The 18,324-nt window shown below is 42.8% G+C and overlaps 1 protein-coding gene across 7 annotated transcripts in view; it reads right to left on the bottom strand.

Moving 5' to 3' along the window:
• SLC9A7 (solute carrier family 9 member A7) overlaps positions 1-18,324 on the bottom strand; it is a 167,426-nt gene that overhangs the window by 14,522 nt on the left and 134,580 nt on the right. For all 7 annotated transcript variants that reach the window (XM_009234775.3, XM_009234778.3, XM_009234779.3 and 4 more), the window contains 2 exons: positions 17,643-17,706; positions 7,035-7,117 (listed from right to left, as the gene is read on the bottom strand). In XM_009234775.3, the coding sequence (XP_009233050.1) occupies positions 7,035-7,117; positions 17,643-17,706 (147 nt within the window). The remainder of the gene's footprint in view (positions 1-7,034; positions 7,118-17,642; positions 17,707-18,324) is intronic.

Here is an 18,324-nt window from a genome sequence, read left to right on the forward strand (position 1 = left end):
ACTCCGACTGTAAGTCTCTCAACTTCCCATACAGGACCATTCTTCACTCTACCCACAGCTTCTCTCCTAGATGCTAACACAAGGCTTTTCAACCTCAACACTATTGACATTTAGGGCCAGATCATTCTTTGTTATGGGGGGCTATTCTGTGTATGGTAGGATATTGAGCAGCATCCCTGGTCTCTACACACTGCAGATGCCCCTCGACTTATGATGCAGTTACATCCCAATAAGCCCATTAGGTTGAAAATATCATAAGCCAAAAATGCATTTAACACACCTAACCTACCAAACATCACAGCTTAGCCCAGACTACATCAAATGTGCTTAGAACACAAACATTAGCCTACAGTTGGGCAACATCATCTAACACAAAGCCTATTTTATAATAAAGTATTGAATATCTCATGTAATTTATTACATACTGTACTGAAAATGAAAAACAGGATGGTTGTATGGGTACTCAAAGTATGGTTTCTACTGAATGCAGATCAATTTCACACCATATTGTAAAGTTGAAAGATCCTAAGTTGAAGCATCTTAAGTTGGGGACTGTCTGTAGATGCCAGTAACACCGTTACTCCCCTAAGTTGTGACAATAAAAAATGTCTTCAAAAAATTGCCAAATGTCCCCTGGGAAGCAAACTTGTCCACTGCTCTAACATGAAGGTCAATGGATAAGCAGAGAGCTTATCTTGCTTGTCTGTCACTTGGTGAATATCGGCGCTACCAAACGCACAGCCCTATGTGGGAAGCTCCATGAAGCACCAGCCACATTTTGATACAGCTGGGACCACTTCTGAAACCTACAGCCTAAGCAATGTGGAAAAGGTGGGGTCTCAGATGGCCACTTCCACTACAGGGATGGCCAAGAGACTTCAAAGAAAGTTAAGGAGATGCCACCGCCATCTGTACCTAACAGGATGACTGCTGGGAGCATCACCCCTCACTTTGTTTTCATTTAGAGCAGCACAAGAGAAAAGCAGCTCTCTCTAGAGGAGGAGATGGAAGGGAGACACTGGAGCATGCTTCTAGTTTCAAATTACTCAACCAAAGAAGATGTGCGGGCCTGGTTGGAGCTCTGTTTTTTGTTTTGTTTTGTTTTTTTGAGACGGAGTCTCGCTCTGTTGCCAGGCTGGAGTGCAGTGGCGCGATCTTGGCTCACTGCAACCTCCGCCTCCCGGATTCAAGCAATTCTCCTGCCTCAGCCTCCCAAGTAGCTGGGACTACAGACGCGTGCCACCATACCCAGCTAATTTTTGTATTTTTAGTAGAGACAGAGTTTCACCATGTTGGTCAGGATGGTTTCGATCTCTTGACCTCGTGATCCACTCGCCTCGGCCTCCCAAAATGCTGGGATTACAGGCGTGAGCCAACGCGCCCGGCTTGGAGCTCTTTATATGCAGAACCAGCTCCCCTTTGCTGTCCTTGAACCACATTCCCAGGGAGAGATGCAGACCAGGCGCTCCTCCAATTTGGGAAGAGCCCCTACAGGCCTGTCAGTTTTCTTGTGTCTTTGGCTCAGAAGATGACAGAGGCTCAGATCTGTAGAATGACAAATACGCAGGAGGCCAGGGGAACTCAGAGACTGCTTTTCAGTTCTCCGCCTCAGGTACTCCAAAGACAAGCTCCCCCTTCCTCCTCTCCAGAAGGCCCCATGACAACTTCTTCAAAAAAAGAAAAGAAATATGTGTATATACATATACATATATATATATAACCAGTAAGCTATATATATGTTTTTAAATATTCAAACTGTTGAATGGGACAAAATAAAACATCAAGTCTATCCCACTCTAGTTGTTCTGGTAATCACGTTACAACTTTAGATAATACACTTCCCCCCCATTTCTTGATTTATAAACTTTAGTCAGAGGCTTTTCCTTCCTAGTAAGGACGGTACGTTTAACCCATTTACACTCCTGTCTCTTTTTTCCAAATTTTTTCTTCCCAATTTTTATTATAATTAACTTTATACTGGAGATATATAATATTTGCTTTCTACTTTATAACTAATAAGTAGATTTTTTATGCTTTGTGTATAGATTGAGTCTAAGTGTTAAAAACCAGTAAGCAGGCTGGATGCAGTGGCTCAGGCATGTAATCCCAGCACTTTGCGAGGCTGAGGCAGGCAGATGGCTTGAGCCCAGGAATTCAAGACCAGCCTGGGCAACATGGTGAAATCTCATCTCTTAAAAAAAAAAAAAAAAAAAAAAAAAAAGCAAAAATTAGCAGGATGTGGTGACACATGCTAGCTACTTGGGAGGCTAAGGTGGGAGGATCACCTGAGCCTAGGGAGGTCAAGGCTGCAGTGAGTTATGATCGTGCCACTGCACGATCAGTGCAGAGTGAGACCCTGTCTCAAAAAAATAAAAAACACCCCCCCTCAAAAAAAAAAACAAAAACAAAAAACCAAAAACCAGTAAGCAGCATTTGTAATATAACATCACTGCATGAATGCTGTTCTCTGGAGAACCAAGCACAGTGGTTGGAGCAATATAAAGGGAAATGTAATAAATACACTGTCATTTAAATTTTGTCAGTCAGAAGAGAACCCTTGAGTATCTTGCCAAATAAAAGATCTTTTCTTTTTGACTTTGTTCACTTCTTCTGAGTTATAACAATCACTGTCCCCTTTGCTGGATTTTGTTTTGTTTGATCTTTATGTTATTTTTCTTCCTTCTTACAGGGTCTGCATGGTGCTAAACTTTCTGAATTTTTACATGTCTGAAAGCTACCCTCCTTCATTCTCTTATTTTTGATTGACAGTTTGGGTGTAGAATTCTAGGTTCAGACTTCTTTTTTTCATCCTAGAACTTTGAAGACATTGCTCAACTGTATTCTAACAACCAATTTTGTCGATGAGAAGTCTGATTCTTGCTTTTTGGAGGTTGCTTGTTTTTATCTTTGGAAGCCTCAAAGATTCCCTCTTTTTCTCTTGTAGTTATGGAATGCCCCCGAACATGTCCATTCAACCTACTCACACTTGGTGGGCCCTTGCACTCTGGAGACAACTGTCTTTCTTAGCTAAGGGAATTTTTCTTCCATTATTTCTTTGGTACTTTTCCTCCAAAGTCTCTGTCCTCTTCTTTCAGATCCTGTCAAATCATTTGGACCAACTGATTCTGACCTCCATATCTTGAAACTCTCCTCTTACATGTTTCTTTTCGCTATAATTATTGGACTTTTTTTTCCTTCAACTCTGTCTTCCAGATCAACAATTTGGTCTTCATCATATTCAAGTTATTAGCTATCCATTACATTTTTTTGGTTAATTTCAGAAACCTTGTTTTTAATTTCCAAGAATTTTTTGTTTGATTTACTCCTTTTTCTAATAATCTTCTCTAATATCATGACTGAAAAAGCCTTTCAACTAAGGATTTTATTAGAAAAATCAAAAAGTACATAATTGTTTAATTAGTCCCTCATGTCTCTATTTAGTTTTTCTGTTCATCAGGCAGGTACAGACTCCTACCAGGGCCAAAGTTGGGTGGGGAGTTACTCTCAAGAGAAAAATATTTGATGCCCTCAAGATCTGTTTCTCTACCAAGCCCTCTCCAGGTAGTGTCTCTAACTTTCTTTAGATATCTGTGGCTTGAAGAAAAAATTAGCAGCTACCAATTGATCTGTTGACACAGGAAGTACCTGTTGCAGCTGTTCTTAACATTCTTTAATAAAATCATCTGGACAAATTGGCTCAGGACTTACCTTTGTCTTACGTTACAGTTTTCTCTCCTTTTTAGTTTTTTTCCAAACTAAAAAGTGGAAATCCCAAAGTCACTGAAATTTAGATTCAGATGAAACTTTAGAGATAACTCCTGTTCCTCTTCAGAGGATCAGTTTCTCATTTTAGCACTGTGTCATTCTCCTGGTGGATACTCTTCCATTTTCTTTACATCCTTTCTGAGACCAACAGGCAATATGCATTCTGGATCCTAATAGTCCACATGGCTTGAAAAATCCCTGGGGGTTCTACTTCAGTTAGTAGCAAACAAGGTAATTTGAACCAACCTTTCCACTGAGAACAACTAGAAAAGCGAGACAAAATAAAATAAGACAAAACCATCTGCTTGAAGGCTTCAGAAAGCTACCAAGGCAGTGAAGAGGGGTGGAATTTGAGAGGAGGAAACCAAAGAGGTGAGCCCTGTGGTTGGTGAGCCACAGTTTCCCTAAAGGCACCTAAGAAACAGAGCAGAGCATTTGGCAGAGTCACAAAGATAGAGTGAACCTGACAAAAAAGAAAGTCCAGGGCCTACCAAGGAAGAAGATGGAAACCAGGCTTTAGGTGGGGATCCTAGAATAAAGGGTAAAGAGGAAACAGTCAAGACTAACTCTCACAGGAACTAGGGCCCAGCATCAAATCATCCTTATTCCTGATTGGATTAAAGTGATCTGCAATTGCTAATACCCCTAGCCTAGCCACTGATCAGATATAAGCTTAAATCATCTCTGAAGGATGATGATGTTAGGCAGAGCATCTCAAATTATCTCTAGATTTTTTTCTAGAGAAAAAATTGCCCATGCTTGTCACTCAGTAAAAAAAAATAAATGCACAGAAGACCAACAATAAACCTTCTAGAAGATAACATAGAAAATTGGCTTCATGACTTTGGGGTAGGCAAAGATTTCTGAAACAGGACATAAAAAATACTAACTAGGAGATCAATACATTGGATTAAGACCTTTTGTTCATCAAAATATTCTATTTAAAAAGTGAGGCTGGGTATGGTGGCTCACGCCTGTAATCCCAGCACTTTGGGAGGCCAAGGCAGGCGGATAACTTGAGGCCAGGAGTTCCAGACCAGCCTGGGCAACATGGTAAAACCTCGTATCTACTAAAAATACAAAAATTAGCCAGGTGTAGTGGTGCGTGCCTGTAATACCAGCTACTCGGGAGGCTAAGGCATGAGAATCACTTGAACCCGGGAGGCAGAGGTTGCAGTGAGTTGAGATCATACCACTGCACTCCAGCCTGGGTGACAGAGTGAGACTCTGTCTCAAAAAAAAAAAAAAAAAAAAAAAGTGAAAAAGCAAGTTACAAAGTGGTAGCAGATATTTTTATCATGTATGATCAGCAAGACTCATATCCAGAATGCACAAAGAACTCTTATAAATCAGTAAGAAAAAGGCAGACAACTCAATAGAAAAATGGGCAAAAGACTTGAACAGGCACTTCACAAAGAAACATACCAAATGGCCAGTAAATATATGCAAAGGTGCTCAACCCTATCAGTCATCTGAGAAATGCAAATTAAAGCCATGATTAAATACCACTACAAACCCAACAGAATGGCTAAAATTAAAAAGACTGACAACACCAAATGTTGTTAGGATGTGGAGTAACTGGAACTCTCATATACTAGAAGTGACTGTGTAAAGTAGTACCACTATTTTGGAAAACTGGCACCATCTTCTAAAGTTGAACCTACCCATGTCCTATGACCCAGCAATGTTACTCCTGGGTAGATTACCAAAAAAAAATGTATATGTACATCAAAAGACATGTACATCAATAATAGAATTGTGATATATTTATATAAGAAATACTATGGAACAAGGAGAACAAATGAACTAGAACTACACATAACAACATGGCTGCATTATACACATGATGTCAAGCCAAATAAGCCAGACACTAAAGTATATATACTGTATAATCCTATTTATAGAAAGTTGAAAAACAGGTAAAACTATTAAGTGTTGCTAGAAGTCAACAGAGCAATTACATTTGGGGAGGGGGAAGGGGTAGTAATTGAGTCATGGCATGAGGGGGTTGGCAATTTTCTTTCTTTCTTTTTTTTTTTTTTTTTTGGAGACAGGGCCCAAGTAGCTGGACTACAGGTGTGTGCCACCATACCTGGCTAATTTTTTGTATTTTTTGTAGAGACAGGGTTTCATCATGTTGCCCAGGCTGGTCTATAATTCCTGGGCTCAAGTGATCACCACCTGCCTTGGCTTCCCAAAGTACTGGGACTAAAGGCATGAGCTACCATGCCCAGCCTTGGAATTTTGTTTCTTGATTCGTTTGGTGTTAAATGAGTGTGTTTATTTTCTGATAATTTACTGAGCACTTATTATTTGTGTACTTTTCTGTATATCTGCTATACTTCAATAAATTTTTAACATTTTCAGCATCTCCAAAGACCATATATAATAAGCCACCTGCCCATTTGATGAGTATGTCAACTTAAGAAACCATGAGGGGTTGGGTGAAGTGGCTCATGCCTGTAATCCCAGCACTTTGGGAGGCTGAGGTGGGCAGATTGCTTGAGCCCAGGAGTTCGAGACCAGCCTGGGCAACATGGCGAAACCCTATCTCTACCAAAAATACAAAAAATTAGCTGGGTGCGGTGGCATGCACCTGTGGTCCCAGCTACTTGAGTGGCTCAGGTGGGAAGATTGCTTGAGCCCGGGAGGGGAAGGTTGCAGTGAGCTGAGTGCACCACCACACTCCAGCCTGGGCAACGGAGTGAGACCTCATCTCAAAAACAAAAAACAAACAAACAAACAAAACAAACATAAAAAAACATGAGGGTTTAACATTTTGGTTTTTAATTTTCACTTGAGACCAAGTGAATCTACTGGAACAGGGTTTGCCCTGCATGTGGCCCAGTTATGCCATACAAGATCAGACTTGGCCGAGTTCATCCAATAGGAATTATCCTCCCCATATGGATTAACAGCTGAAGTTCTACTTCCTTTTCTGACCACAGCATGATTCATTGCATAATTTTAATCTAATCACCTAAAAAGGCATAGTTCCCTGGACACAAAGCTCTTAAGAGCCACATGAGTCTACCAGGCTGTGGGCTGGTTACTCTAAGGATATGCAAACATTCCTCTTGGCCAGAGAGATACTCACCAGGATCACCTATGGTTGAATGCTCAATGCACGTGTTCCATGAGAGGATGGGCTATCCCTGTCACAAGCATGCACCTTTCCTTACTTATCAGGTATCATTCACCGACAATTCAACAAGAAGATTTCATCCCCAATGTTTCACCGACACAGAGGATGCTACTTAAAAGGATACTTGTGATCAAAGCTGTACCACAGCCTGAATATCCATGCGCTCTCCTGTTTTGTCCGGTTTCCTCTGGCAGAATCTGGGCCGTCCTAGGAACAAACAAGAGGGCACATGCTTAGTTGTACAAAAGGGATCTCAAAGAAAGGGGGAAAAAAACTTTTTTAATAACTCGTATAGCTCTGGAGCTCATAGTCAAACATCCCATGTCAGCAAAGTTTCAAAGATACATTGGGAGGTAGCATTTGAGCAGAAATTAAACTCAAAAGGCAGAAAAATCAGTCTCCAAAGTAAAAAGGCTGGGTTATGTCTGTGGATAGCTCAAACTTAATATGGAACAACATTTCTTTTGGCATTCTTATTGCAATTTTCCTCGAAGTGTCTTTCAGCAGATTAATTACCCTAAAATACGCTAGATCCTAACAGGCCAAAATTGATTTATAGAGCATATTTTTAAAAGCTTTTTGTGAAAGCAACTTTCCAATCCCCATCCCCAAAGTAGGCCTGTGGAAACCACATATTGTTGAGTATCCTGACAAACTAGTTAAGGCTTCTCTGTGGTCCTTACCCAGGGACATACACTGTGCTCCAGGTGGTAAGGTACTTGTTTCCCCACCAGCTTTAGGAAGGTGGGATCAGTGGGCAGGAGAAACGAGCTTGAACTAACAATTCTGTTATTTTATCTACCATCAAGTAGCAAGTTCCTTGCTACTCTTATGCCCTTCCAGTTTAAACATCCCCATCATGTAACTTTCAAAATAACCTGCAAAATCAAACATTCATTTGAGGTTTAGGAAATCTGTTCTGTGCAAGTATCAGAAGCAGCACAGTTAATATAAAACTCAGACTGACTGCAGCAATTTGAGGGTACTACTAGGGCTATGCAAGCACAGACTGCTTGTGAAGCTATTATCATCATCATTCTCTTTAATATTACAGGGAGAGGCAACTCTGCAAGTGAGGGACAATTGACAATCACCAAATACAACTTGAACCAAAATTACAAGTAGTTTTAAATCATGGTGAGTGTAAATTCTACCTGCAATGGCAACACCAATAATTAATCAAAGATCTTTGAGAAGCACATAGACAAGAAGGAGAGAAATTAGCAAGCACTATTTATTAATACACTCCTAAAGTTTCCAACAGCAAAGATTATTTTTAAAAATTGAATCCCCTGGGTATTTCAGGAATGTTTAGTGATGGATATGGAAATGGCTCAGTTAAATGGGCCCTTCTGTGGATGAGGAAATATAAACAAGGAGAGACCCCAGAGACCAATTTGATTTTACATTTTTATAAATTATGTGCAAGAGAGAGAGAGCACAGAAATGCCTCCATTTGCAGGGTGGCTGATTGCTAACCCAATGACAACTCTGGGAAGATTCCAAAATGCCACATGACTGAGTAGAAAAGTAGCAGGTGACTTTTTTGATAAGCAAATATATAATGGAAAAAATTAAATGGTGCTTTATAAAGTAATAGGCTCTAAGTTCTCAGTTCTAAGTGCCTGTAGAATTTTACTAAGGAAAAAGCCAGCACAACGATAAACATCATCAGGAAGGATACTATTAAACCATCAGGCACAAAACGAGTACCCCAAAGTCAGTTTCTTCCGCTTCTTCCCTTAAATCAATGATGAAAACAACGAACCCTACTCTGTAATCTTAACCTCTGCAAAACCACAAAGCATTTATTATCACTGGACTACTTAATTTCTTGCCATCTAATCTCAAGAAAGCTACAAGAACCCCTGAACTTAAAAGTTAAATTAAAAAAAAGCAAGCTACAAGAGACTTATATAAGCCCCCAAAAAGACAATTAAAATGAGTAAAGCAAGGGAATGGTTTGACAGCAAACTAACAAAAGGTCTTCTCAGGCTACGGAAAGATATGCCTGCAATCCATGAATAAGATAAAGTGACCTCAGACTCCACAGCAAATCCCGAAATGTAAGAAACTAAGAAACAATGCTTAGAGGCTACAAGGGGTAAATTCAGGACAAATCAAAGGTGTAACTTTGTGAAAAGGGTGTTAAACAACTTCTTATTGCAAGAGATGGTGCCAGAAGCATGATTAGGTACAGGAAGAACTTAGATAAATCCACATATGGTGGCTTTGGGGAAATCAGGGCAGTTCTGTGGGACAGAACTAATTTTTTAAAGCTGACCCGGAAGACAAGCAATAACTGCTTCATGACATGATTGGGGCTGCTATCACAGAGAAGCCATTGAGAGCCCTTCCTGTGGGCTCCGAACAGCACCGGACTGAGCAAGGGTCACCGTGGGAACAGGCGGAGCCTCCTTCCTGGCTGTACTTGGCGACTCTTGGATTTTCCATTCCTGTGCCGTCCACAGAAAAAGCACAGACTTGCTCTCTCAACTCGCCCCTCCTCAAAACCTGGGTTCGCACCTCATGTCTTTAGCTCAGGCAACTTTTAGGGCCTGGAGCATTATTTTTTCCTCTCACCTTCTCCCACCCAGAACACCTACCCGGCCAACCTCTATTCACCTTTCAAGCCTGTGCAGAAGCGTGGCTTCTCTAACAAATGTTTCAAAAGCGACACAGCACTCCAAGAAGCGTAGGTGTGGATATCACAGGCTCTCTCAAGAGACTATCTGGGTCCTGACTGTGCCGCTGCCATTGCCTTGCTGTGTGATGCTGGGCAAGTTACCTAACCTTTCTGTGCTTCAGTATCCTCATCTGTAAACTGGAAATATTAATAATTACCTACCTCTAGGGGCATTATGAGGCTGTAATGTTGTGATAGAACAAGAAATATATATCTGGTTTTTGTCTGACATAAAACTCCTAAAACCCTTGGAATTTCCTGAGTAGATGGGGTGGGAGGAACATCTTTTTTTATTAATAATAAGCTCCTTTCAAGCACACCTGAATTTATGCTAATAAGGTGACTCTTGAATGGACACTGATTGCCACAGAAACCAACCATGTAATTAGAGGATTGGAACTTTTAGCCCCATCCCAACCTCCTAGGAGGGGAGGACTGGGGATTGAGTTAATTACCAATGGCTACTAATTTAATCAACCATGCCTATGTAATGAAACCTCCATAAAACCCTAAATGACACAATTTGGAGGGCTTCCAAGTTGGCGCCACATACTCCCATCCCCATCCTTTGCCCTGTGCATCTCTTCCATTAGGCTATTTCCGAGTTGTATCCTTTATAACAAACTGGTAATGGTAAAAGTTGTGTTCTGTGAGTCATTCTAGCAAATTATCGAACCTGAGGAGGGGTTGGGAACCCCCCTATAGCCAGTCAGTCTGAAGTACAGGTCACGACCTGGGACTTGCAACTGGTGTCTGAAGTGGGGACAGTCTTGTGGGACTGAGTCCTTAACCTGCGGGATCTGACGCTAACTCCAGGTACGTAGTGAGTTAAACTGTAGGAGGTCCAGTTGGTACTCACTGGGAATTGGAGAACTGGCTGGTATAGAAAAAGACCCTACATATTTGGCATTAAAAGTGTTGTGAATGTAGAGAAAAAAGGTTTTTATTTTAGAACTGTAAAAGATTTTTCATTTAAAGAACTTAGGATGGTGTCTGATATGTGGCAAGCACTCAACAAATATTGACTCATTATTGTTTGCCATGTGACTTTTTGTGCTGATTAAATATTTGTGAAATATTTAACCCAGAATCTGGCATGTAGTTAGAGCTCATATTACTAATTCAGTTCATTTCCAAAGACTGGAGATGTAATTTCAAGCACATATTTGTTTGGGGAAAAAAAATGCCTAGCCATTAACATCATTTGGCTATCTTGTGTGGCATTTTACACAAGGAATTTTCATCTTTTTACTGCCATTATTAATAGAGAAGCCCCTTCAAGAAAATAGCACCAACCCTGCTTATTACCATTTTTTGAGCATGTAACAATGAGTGTCTATTTCTTCTGCATTCATTAAGCACCTACTATGTGCCAGGCACCATGCTGGGTGCTGGAAACACAAAGAGGAACATAACTTAGCACCTGGCCCTCAAGAAGCACTCTTTCCAGAAGGTGAAGGTGGCGGGGGTTGGGAGGTAGGGGGAGGGGAGACAGACAAATACATATTGACTGACAAATATAATGAAGAAAAAGAAAGCTGATTAAAGAACTGGGGAATAGCAAACAGTCCTATTTTTGAAATATTTTTCTAGAATGAATGCATAATGATATCTGTATAGAGTTACATTTCATTCCATTCTTATATACTATTAAAAGATGTTTTTAAAATTTAAGGTCATTACACTAATAAGAACAGCTTACTTTTTTTTTTTTTCAGGGATGGAGCATGTGGTAGGCAGAATAATGGCCACCCCACCAAAGCTTTCTACAGCCTAATCCCTGGATCCTGTTACACTATCTGGCAAAAGGGGCTTTGTGGATGGACTTAAGGTTATCCAGGTAGGCCCAGTACAATCACATGGGCCCTTAAAAGTGGACAAGGAGGGCCAGGCACGGTGGCTCACGCCTGTAATCCCAGAACTTTGGGAGGCCGAGGTAGGCAGATCACTTGAGGTCAGGAGTTCGAGACTAGCCTGGCCATCATGGCGAAACCCCGTCTCTACTGAAAATACAAAAATTAGCTGGACGTGGTGGCACACACCTGTAATCCCAGCTACTCAGGAGGCTGAGGCACAAGAATTGCTTGAACCTGGGAGACGGAGGTTGCAGTGAGCTGAGATCACATCACTGCACTCCAGCCTGGGCAATAGAGCAAGACTGTCTCTCTCTAAAAACAAAACAAAACAAAACAAAAAAAGGACAAGGAGGGCAAAAGAGTCAGAGGAAGGAATGCAGTAGAAGAAAGGGTGGGAGAGATTCAGAGCTTGACTCGCCCCACTGTTGCTGGCTTTGCAGCAAGAACACACGACCTCAGTCCTACAACCACATGGAACTGAATTCTACTGACAACCTGAATGAGCCTGGAAGTGGCTTCTCCCCAGAGCTTAGCCTTGCCAACACCCTGAAAAACTTGAAGCGGAGAAACCAGCTGAGCCCACCAGGTATCTGATCTACTGAACTGTAAGGATGACAAAACTGTATTGTTTTGGCTGGGCATGGTGGCTCATGCCTGTAATCCCAGCACTTTGGGAGGCCAAGACAGGCAGATCACTTGAGCCAAGGAATTCAAGACCAGCCTGGCCAACATGGCGAAACCCTGTCCCTTAAAAAAAAACAAAAACAAAAACAAAACTGTATTGTTTTAAGCCACTAAATTTGTGGTAATTTGTTACAGCAGTCACAGACAACTAATACGGAGCAGAAGAGTAAATAAATGATGTCACTTGATTTGGGCCTGATATACTTTTTTTCTTTTTCGGACATGGAGTCTCGCTGTGTCACCCAGGCTACAGTGCAGTGGCATGATTTCAGCTCACTGCAACCTCCGCCTCCCGGGTTCAAGCGATTCTCCTGCCTCAGCCTCCCAAGTAGCTGGGATTACAGGTGCCTGCCACCATGCCCAGCTAATTTTTGTATTTTTAGTAGAGATGGGGTTTCGCCATGTTGGCCAGGCTGGTCTTGAACTCCTGACCTCAGGTGATCCACCTGCCTTGGCCTCCCGAAGTGCTGGGATTATAGGTGTGAGCCACCACGCCCGGCCTGGGCCTGGTATGTTTGGGCTCTGTATACCCCCACAAGCCTCATCTCAAGTTGTGATCCTAAGTGTTGGAGGTGGGGCCTGGTAAGAGGTGGCTGGATCATGGGGGCAGACTTCCCCCTTGCTGTTCTTGTGATAGTGAGTGAGTTCTCATGAGATCTGGTTAAAAGTGTGTGGCACTTCCCCCTTGCTCTCTCTCTCTCTCTCCTGCTCCGCTATGGTAAGATGTGTTTGCTTCCCCTTTGCCTTTGCTATGATTGTACGTTTCCTGAGGCCTCCCAGCTATGCTTCCTGTACAGCTTGCAGAACTATGAGTCAATTAAACCTTTTCTTCATAAATTACCCAGCCTCAGGTAGTTCTTTATAGAAGTGTGGGAATGGACTAATACAGGGCCTTTGTCATATCATTGGGATAATGGATCCAAGATTTCTCAGCAGAGGGTAATAATAGGGTTTAGAAACAGGGAATCAGCCAGGCAGTGGGCTCATGCCTGTAATCCCTGCACTTTGGGAGGGTTAAGATCACTTGAGCCCAGGAATTTGAGACCAGCCTGCGTGACAAAGCAAGACCCTGTCTCTAGAAAAATAATTTATAAATTAGCTTGGTGAAGTGGCACACACCTGTGGTCCTAGCTACTCAGGAGGCTGAGGGAGGAGGATCCTTCAGGCCCAAGAGGTCAAGGCTGCAATGAGCTGTGATTGCACCACTGCACTCCAGCCTTGGCGTCAGAGGGAAACCCTGTCTCAAAACAAAACAACAACAAAAAAAACCAGAGTCAAGTCTCTGACCGTGATACACAGATAGTTTTCTTCCCTGCTTAAAACTCTCCAGAGCTATGCATTGCCTAGATCAGGGCTTTTCTAATGGTAAAAAGTACACACATTCCCTGGAGACACTGTTAAAATGTAGATTCTGCTTCAGTGGGGCTGGTGAGGCCTGAGTGTCTCCACTCTCTTGCTTCTGCCACTCTCCACCCTCGCCCTTTATCACCTTGTCACCAAGCCCTTCAGGATGCAGATTCATCTACCTTGTTGCAGATATTTTCCCAGAACCTGAAAGAATGCCTGAAATAGAACAGGTGCTCAATAACTTATTTGTCAAATAAATGAATAAATTGATCTTGACTCTGAGTTTTTAGAAAACAGAAAAGGAAGAGCAGAAAGGGAAATCAGGGGCCAAGGGAGGCATTTGGAAGCACAAAAAAATGGGCGGGTAGGGGGAGTGGTCACAGAGTAGCAATTGGAGGAAAGGCACCTCTGCAACTGTTTGAAGTTAAAGATTTAGGTGACAGATTTACGGGTATCAGATTTCAGCCTGGAGAACCAAAAAAAAAACACACACACACAAAAACACAGAGGACCCAGAAACAAATGATTCTAACTTGCTCAGGAAGTCATATGTGAACGCAACAATAAACTGCTGATTTTCTACAGTTTTCACTACATACACACAGACAGACACGCACACACGTGTGCATATACACAGGCATTGGTGGTTTCCTTTCCTCCACACTCCATTAATATCCGGCTTGTGACCTTGTCCTGTTGATATGGTAAAACTGGGATAAATTCAGATTCACACTCTTAGCTGCTCCAAAGTGGCCTCATCAATGAGTGCTCTTCTGTAAACTCAGGGAAGGAAGTGAATGATGTGTCTGCATGTGCGGCCAACAGAAATCTCAGCTGTCTGGTCTGGCATGAAAAGTCCCCTGCTTTATTGGGGTGGGAGGCCACCCCCAGGGCTGGTCAGCTTGCCTCCAGCTAGGGTTGTTTTTGTTTTGGTTGCAAAGTCACCAAGACCTCCAGAGAAACAAAGCAACTTTTTTTTTTTTTTGTCTTGTTTTGTTCTAATGAGTCAAACTTACCAGGGACACAAAGCTGAAGTCTGCCCACAATATTTTTATGCTTTCCCCACATGAAGCAAAGTTCTAGCCAACAGCTCCCTTCCTTTTCCCACATGAGCTAATAATATCCTGTAGCTCCCTAGCCATGACTCTGTTTATAGCCTTGGGCTTCAAGACCAGTGAGGAGAATTGTGCTCATTATAAGACATGCCTTCCCATCAAATGTCACTTTTTTGTTTGTTGTTTTTACGAAGATTATTTAGAAAATGAGGTAAAGAGAACTGCCCTTTTTTTCTCTGGTGGAGAACAAACATCTGGACTTTCCCTACCTCTGATTTCAGTTTCATGACAACACTGAGCATGTGACCTGGATCTATTTCAGGGGAAACTGCAAGAACCCAGGGTTTCACCCAAAAATGAGAAGCCCATTTATTTCTGTTTTCCTGTTTCTCATGGCCACAGAGTGCACCGAGCCCTGCTGTTAGTGGCTCACTAGAATGAGGAGGTCAGACCAGGAGGAACTGGAGAAATGAGGTCCTCTCTCCACAAGGGCGTGAGTCATTTCTAAGAGGGTGTCCTGGAGAACCAAGCTTGAAGTTTGCATGTTTTTCCCCATATGACAGCAATCTTGAAAACCTTTCAAAAGGTCAGTGGAACTGACTTTGAGGGGCCCTCTGCATGACTGTGTATGAGGTCTGGAAGGAAGGAGGTCAGGGGGAAGCTGTGACACAGCTTCTGGCTAGGGCTGTGGCAAACAGGGTGCCATTAGGAGTGCAGCGCGAGTGGCTGCCAGCTCGTTCACAACACCACATGTGCGGTGCTCTCAGCCCAAGGGGCCCTCTGGGAGCTGACAGGAACACTGAGTTCATCCATCCAGGCCCATCCAGGGAGGTTCCTGAGACTCACTCCACCTGGGGGTGGGGGCTATTTTAGCTGTTACTGCATGGACTAAATACAAGAACCCTCAGCACTTTGGACCTGCTGCTTTCTCACTCAAACATTTCCACAGAAAAGTGACAGCTTGTTACTGAATCTAATTACAAGCCCAGTGTTCCCAGTGTGCAGGGCTTATGTGATACATGGTAAGTTCTACTACATGACCAGCCAAATCCTTTCACTTATTTCCTGTTACAGATGCTTGAATGCAGAGGTAGGAGCAATGGGAAACAGCAAAGGGGGTGGGGATGTTTTGAATGGTCCAGAGCAAGATGAAATCTCTCCAAATCTTACGATCCAGCTGCTATTGGCCTTTTTTTCTTACAAAATTAATCTAGACTGGCCACAGTTCTGTGGAGGATGCTTTAGAATAGGGCAGCCATGTCCTACCAGAGCCACTATCTTTCCTTTGGTGAAATAAGGACGTCCATCATGTTTTCCCCTGGGGTTTTCTCAGGATGAGTTTCAAGATCTCCCAAACTGCTATACTCTAAATTAGCTTCGAGGTGCTCAGTTCCTGAACTCCTGTTTTCTAAAGTTCTTAATCAAAGCTAGAGTCAAATAGCAAATTTTCAAAGAGAACTTCTCATTGAGACCACATGTTCCCAATTGACATAATGGCCAATTCTAAGATCATCTCAAAGGTCTTCTGGAGCTCATTAAAGTGGATGCCAAATCTCCAATGAAGATTATTGAAAACTCTTCCCAAAATGTCCAGAATTTTCCAGGTCATGGCTTTGTGTCCCTTGAGCAGGGACCTAGAATGGACATCAATGCTATAAATGCCTTATTAGGCTATGACCACCCTTAAAGAGAAAGAAACCACAAAAGGCTACAGTGGCACCCCACTGACCCCACACAGCACCACATTTTGCCAGCCTTATTAAATCTGACTTGGTAGATGGAATCATTTAGAAGATCCTATGGAATCTGAAGTCTGCTGCAGACTGCTGCAGGATTAAGTGCAATGATGAGTCAGATTCAAAGCTGACTGGAAAAAAAAGAATAGGGTTTCATGGACAACATACACAGGTGGTCAGTAAAGCTGCCTTTTGCATGTTGCATCTCTCTCATTCCCTCATCCACCCAACAAACACCTATCAGGTTCCTGCATGTGCCAGCCACTGTGCTCAGCACTGGGCATTCAATGCGGAACGACATAGTTATTGACTCCCGAGGTCAAATAATATATTGGTAACACATTTCTGCCCCTATCATAACTCTCCTTTCCCCACCTTGCCTGCCCAGGTCATGCTGACCTGGGTAAAGAGCCAGACCTAGAGACAAAATCATCCCAACAGCTGCACAACAGGGATGATATGGCAACCTCAATTCTTGTCTGTAAATTTGTTGATTCTCTTCCCATCCAGAGGTTATGGTCTCTATCCCCTCCCATTGGATCTGGGCTGGTCTTACGAAAGCATTTCTAAGCAACAGAAAGCCTCGGAAGTGATGCTGTAGAACTTGCAAGATTAGGTCAGAAAAGGTGATATAGCCTCTACCTTGCTTGCTGGGACACTTGCTTTTGGAACCTTAAGCCATCATATAAGAAATCCAACTACCCAGCAGCCACCATGCTGGCAGGCAGCTCAGGCCACATGGAAAAGCCCTGCACAGACATTCCTGTCAGAGGTCCTTGTGGTTGGGTCCTTCCAGCCCAGGTGCCAGACATATGAGTAAATGAACCTTTGCATGATTCCAGCCCTAGGCTCCTGGTTTTCCCACCTGAGGCCCTGGACTTCATGGAGCAAAGGCAAGCCGTCCCTACTATGCCCTTTCCAAATTGCTCACCTAGAGGATCCCAGGCCCTGGAGGAACAGGAATGCCTTCAGGCACCTGATGTCTCTCCTTTCTTCCTCAGATCCCTGGGCTGGAGAATCAAATCGTATTGCTCTTTTTCTCCTGGGCACCACTGATAGACTCGCAACCAGTTGTAGAACCAATATCCACTATTGAAAAGTGGAGAGTCAGGGACTCTTTCTGGCAAGCCCATACCCTTCATAATGTTGATTAAGAGCACATACCCTGGGTACAAATCCTGGCTCCATCACTTACTCTGAGATGACTCAAACTCCCAAACTTCAACTTTTAATCTGTAAAATGGGGAGAGCAGTACACGCTTCATAAGGCTGTTGTCAGGATCACAATGAGGGAATCTAGGTAAAGTGCCTGGCATGTGGTGAATGCTCAAATGTCTTCCCCAGGAAGAAGCATCTCTTGTGACTTACCCCTTGTAAGACTTGAAAGCTGTCATTGTTGGGTGGTGGGTCTTGATCGGGGTCAACACCAACTCTGAAAGTCACCAGGGAGAAAGACAAAGAGAAAAACAGAGAGTATTAGCTTGGCCCATGGTAGCTATGCAGGCTGCAAGTAGCCTGGAGGCTGATCATCTTCCCGAAGCATAAGGAGTGGTTAGCTAAAAGGTGAGGAAAGCTGTCATGCAGAAGTCATAAGAAAGAGGTCGCATACCACTTCAGATCCCAGAGGGTCAGAGGGGCGATGAATCCCATGTGCTTACACTCTAAGCAAGGCCGCCAGAACACAACACATGCTGGCAACTGTCCACTTGCTTTTCTGCACCAGGTGGTCCTGGTTATCAAAATGGGGGTCTCACTGCACTGGGCCCTTCCTTTGTGCTGCTTCCACACTTCTGCCCTGGCCTGCTTTAATTTCTCTAACATTTTGTTATAAACTTTTTCAAACATACAGGGAGATGTTGAAAGACTTTAGAGTGAACCCCTATATACCCACCATCACTAGATTCTACCATTAACATTTTACTGTATACTCCTTATTACCTATCTATCCATTTCTCTATCACCCATCTTACTTTTTCTTTGGATACATTCAGATAAAGTTGCAGACATCAGAATACTTCCCCTAAATACTTCACATGCATATTGACAAAGA

Source organism: Pongo abelii, chromosome X (assembly GCF_028885655.2).
Source record: "Pongo abelii isolate AG06213 chromosome X, NHGRI_mPonAbe1-v2.0_pri, whole genome shotgun sequence".
NCBI classification, from domain to species: domain Eukaryota; kingdom Metazoa; phylum Chordata; class Mammalia; order Primates; family Hominidae; genus Pongo; species Pongo abelii.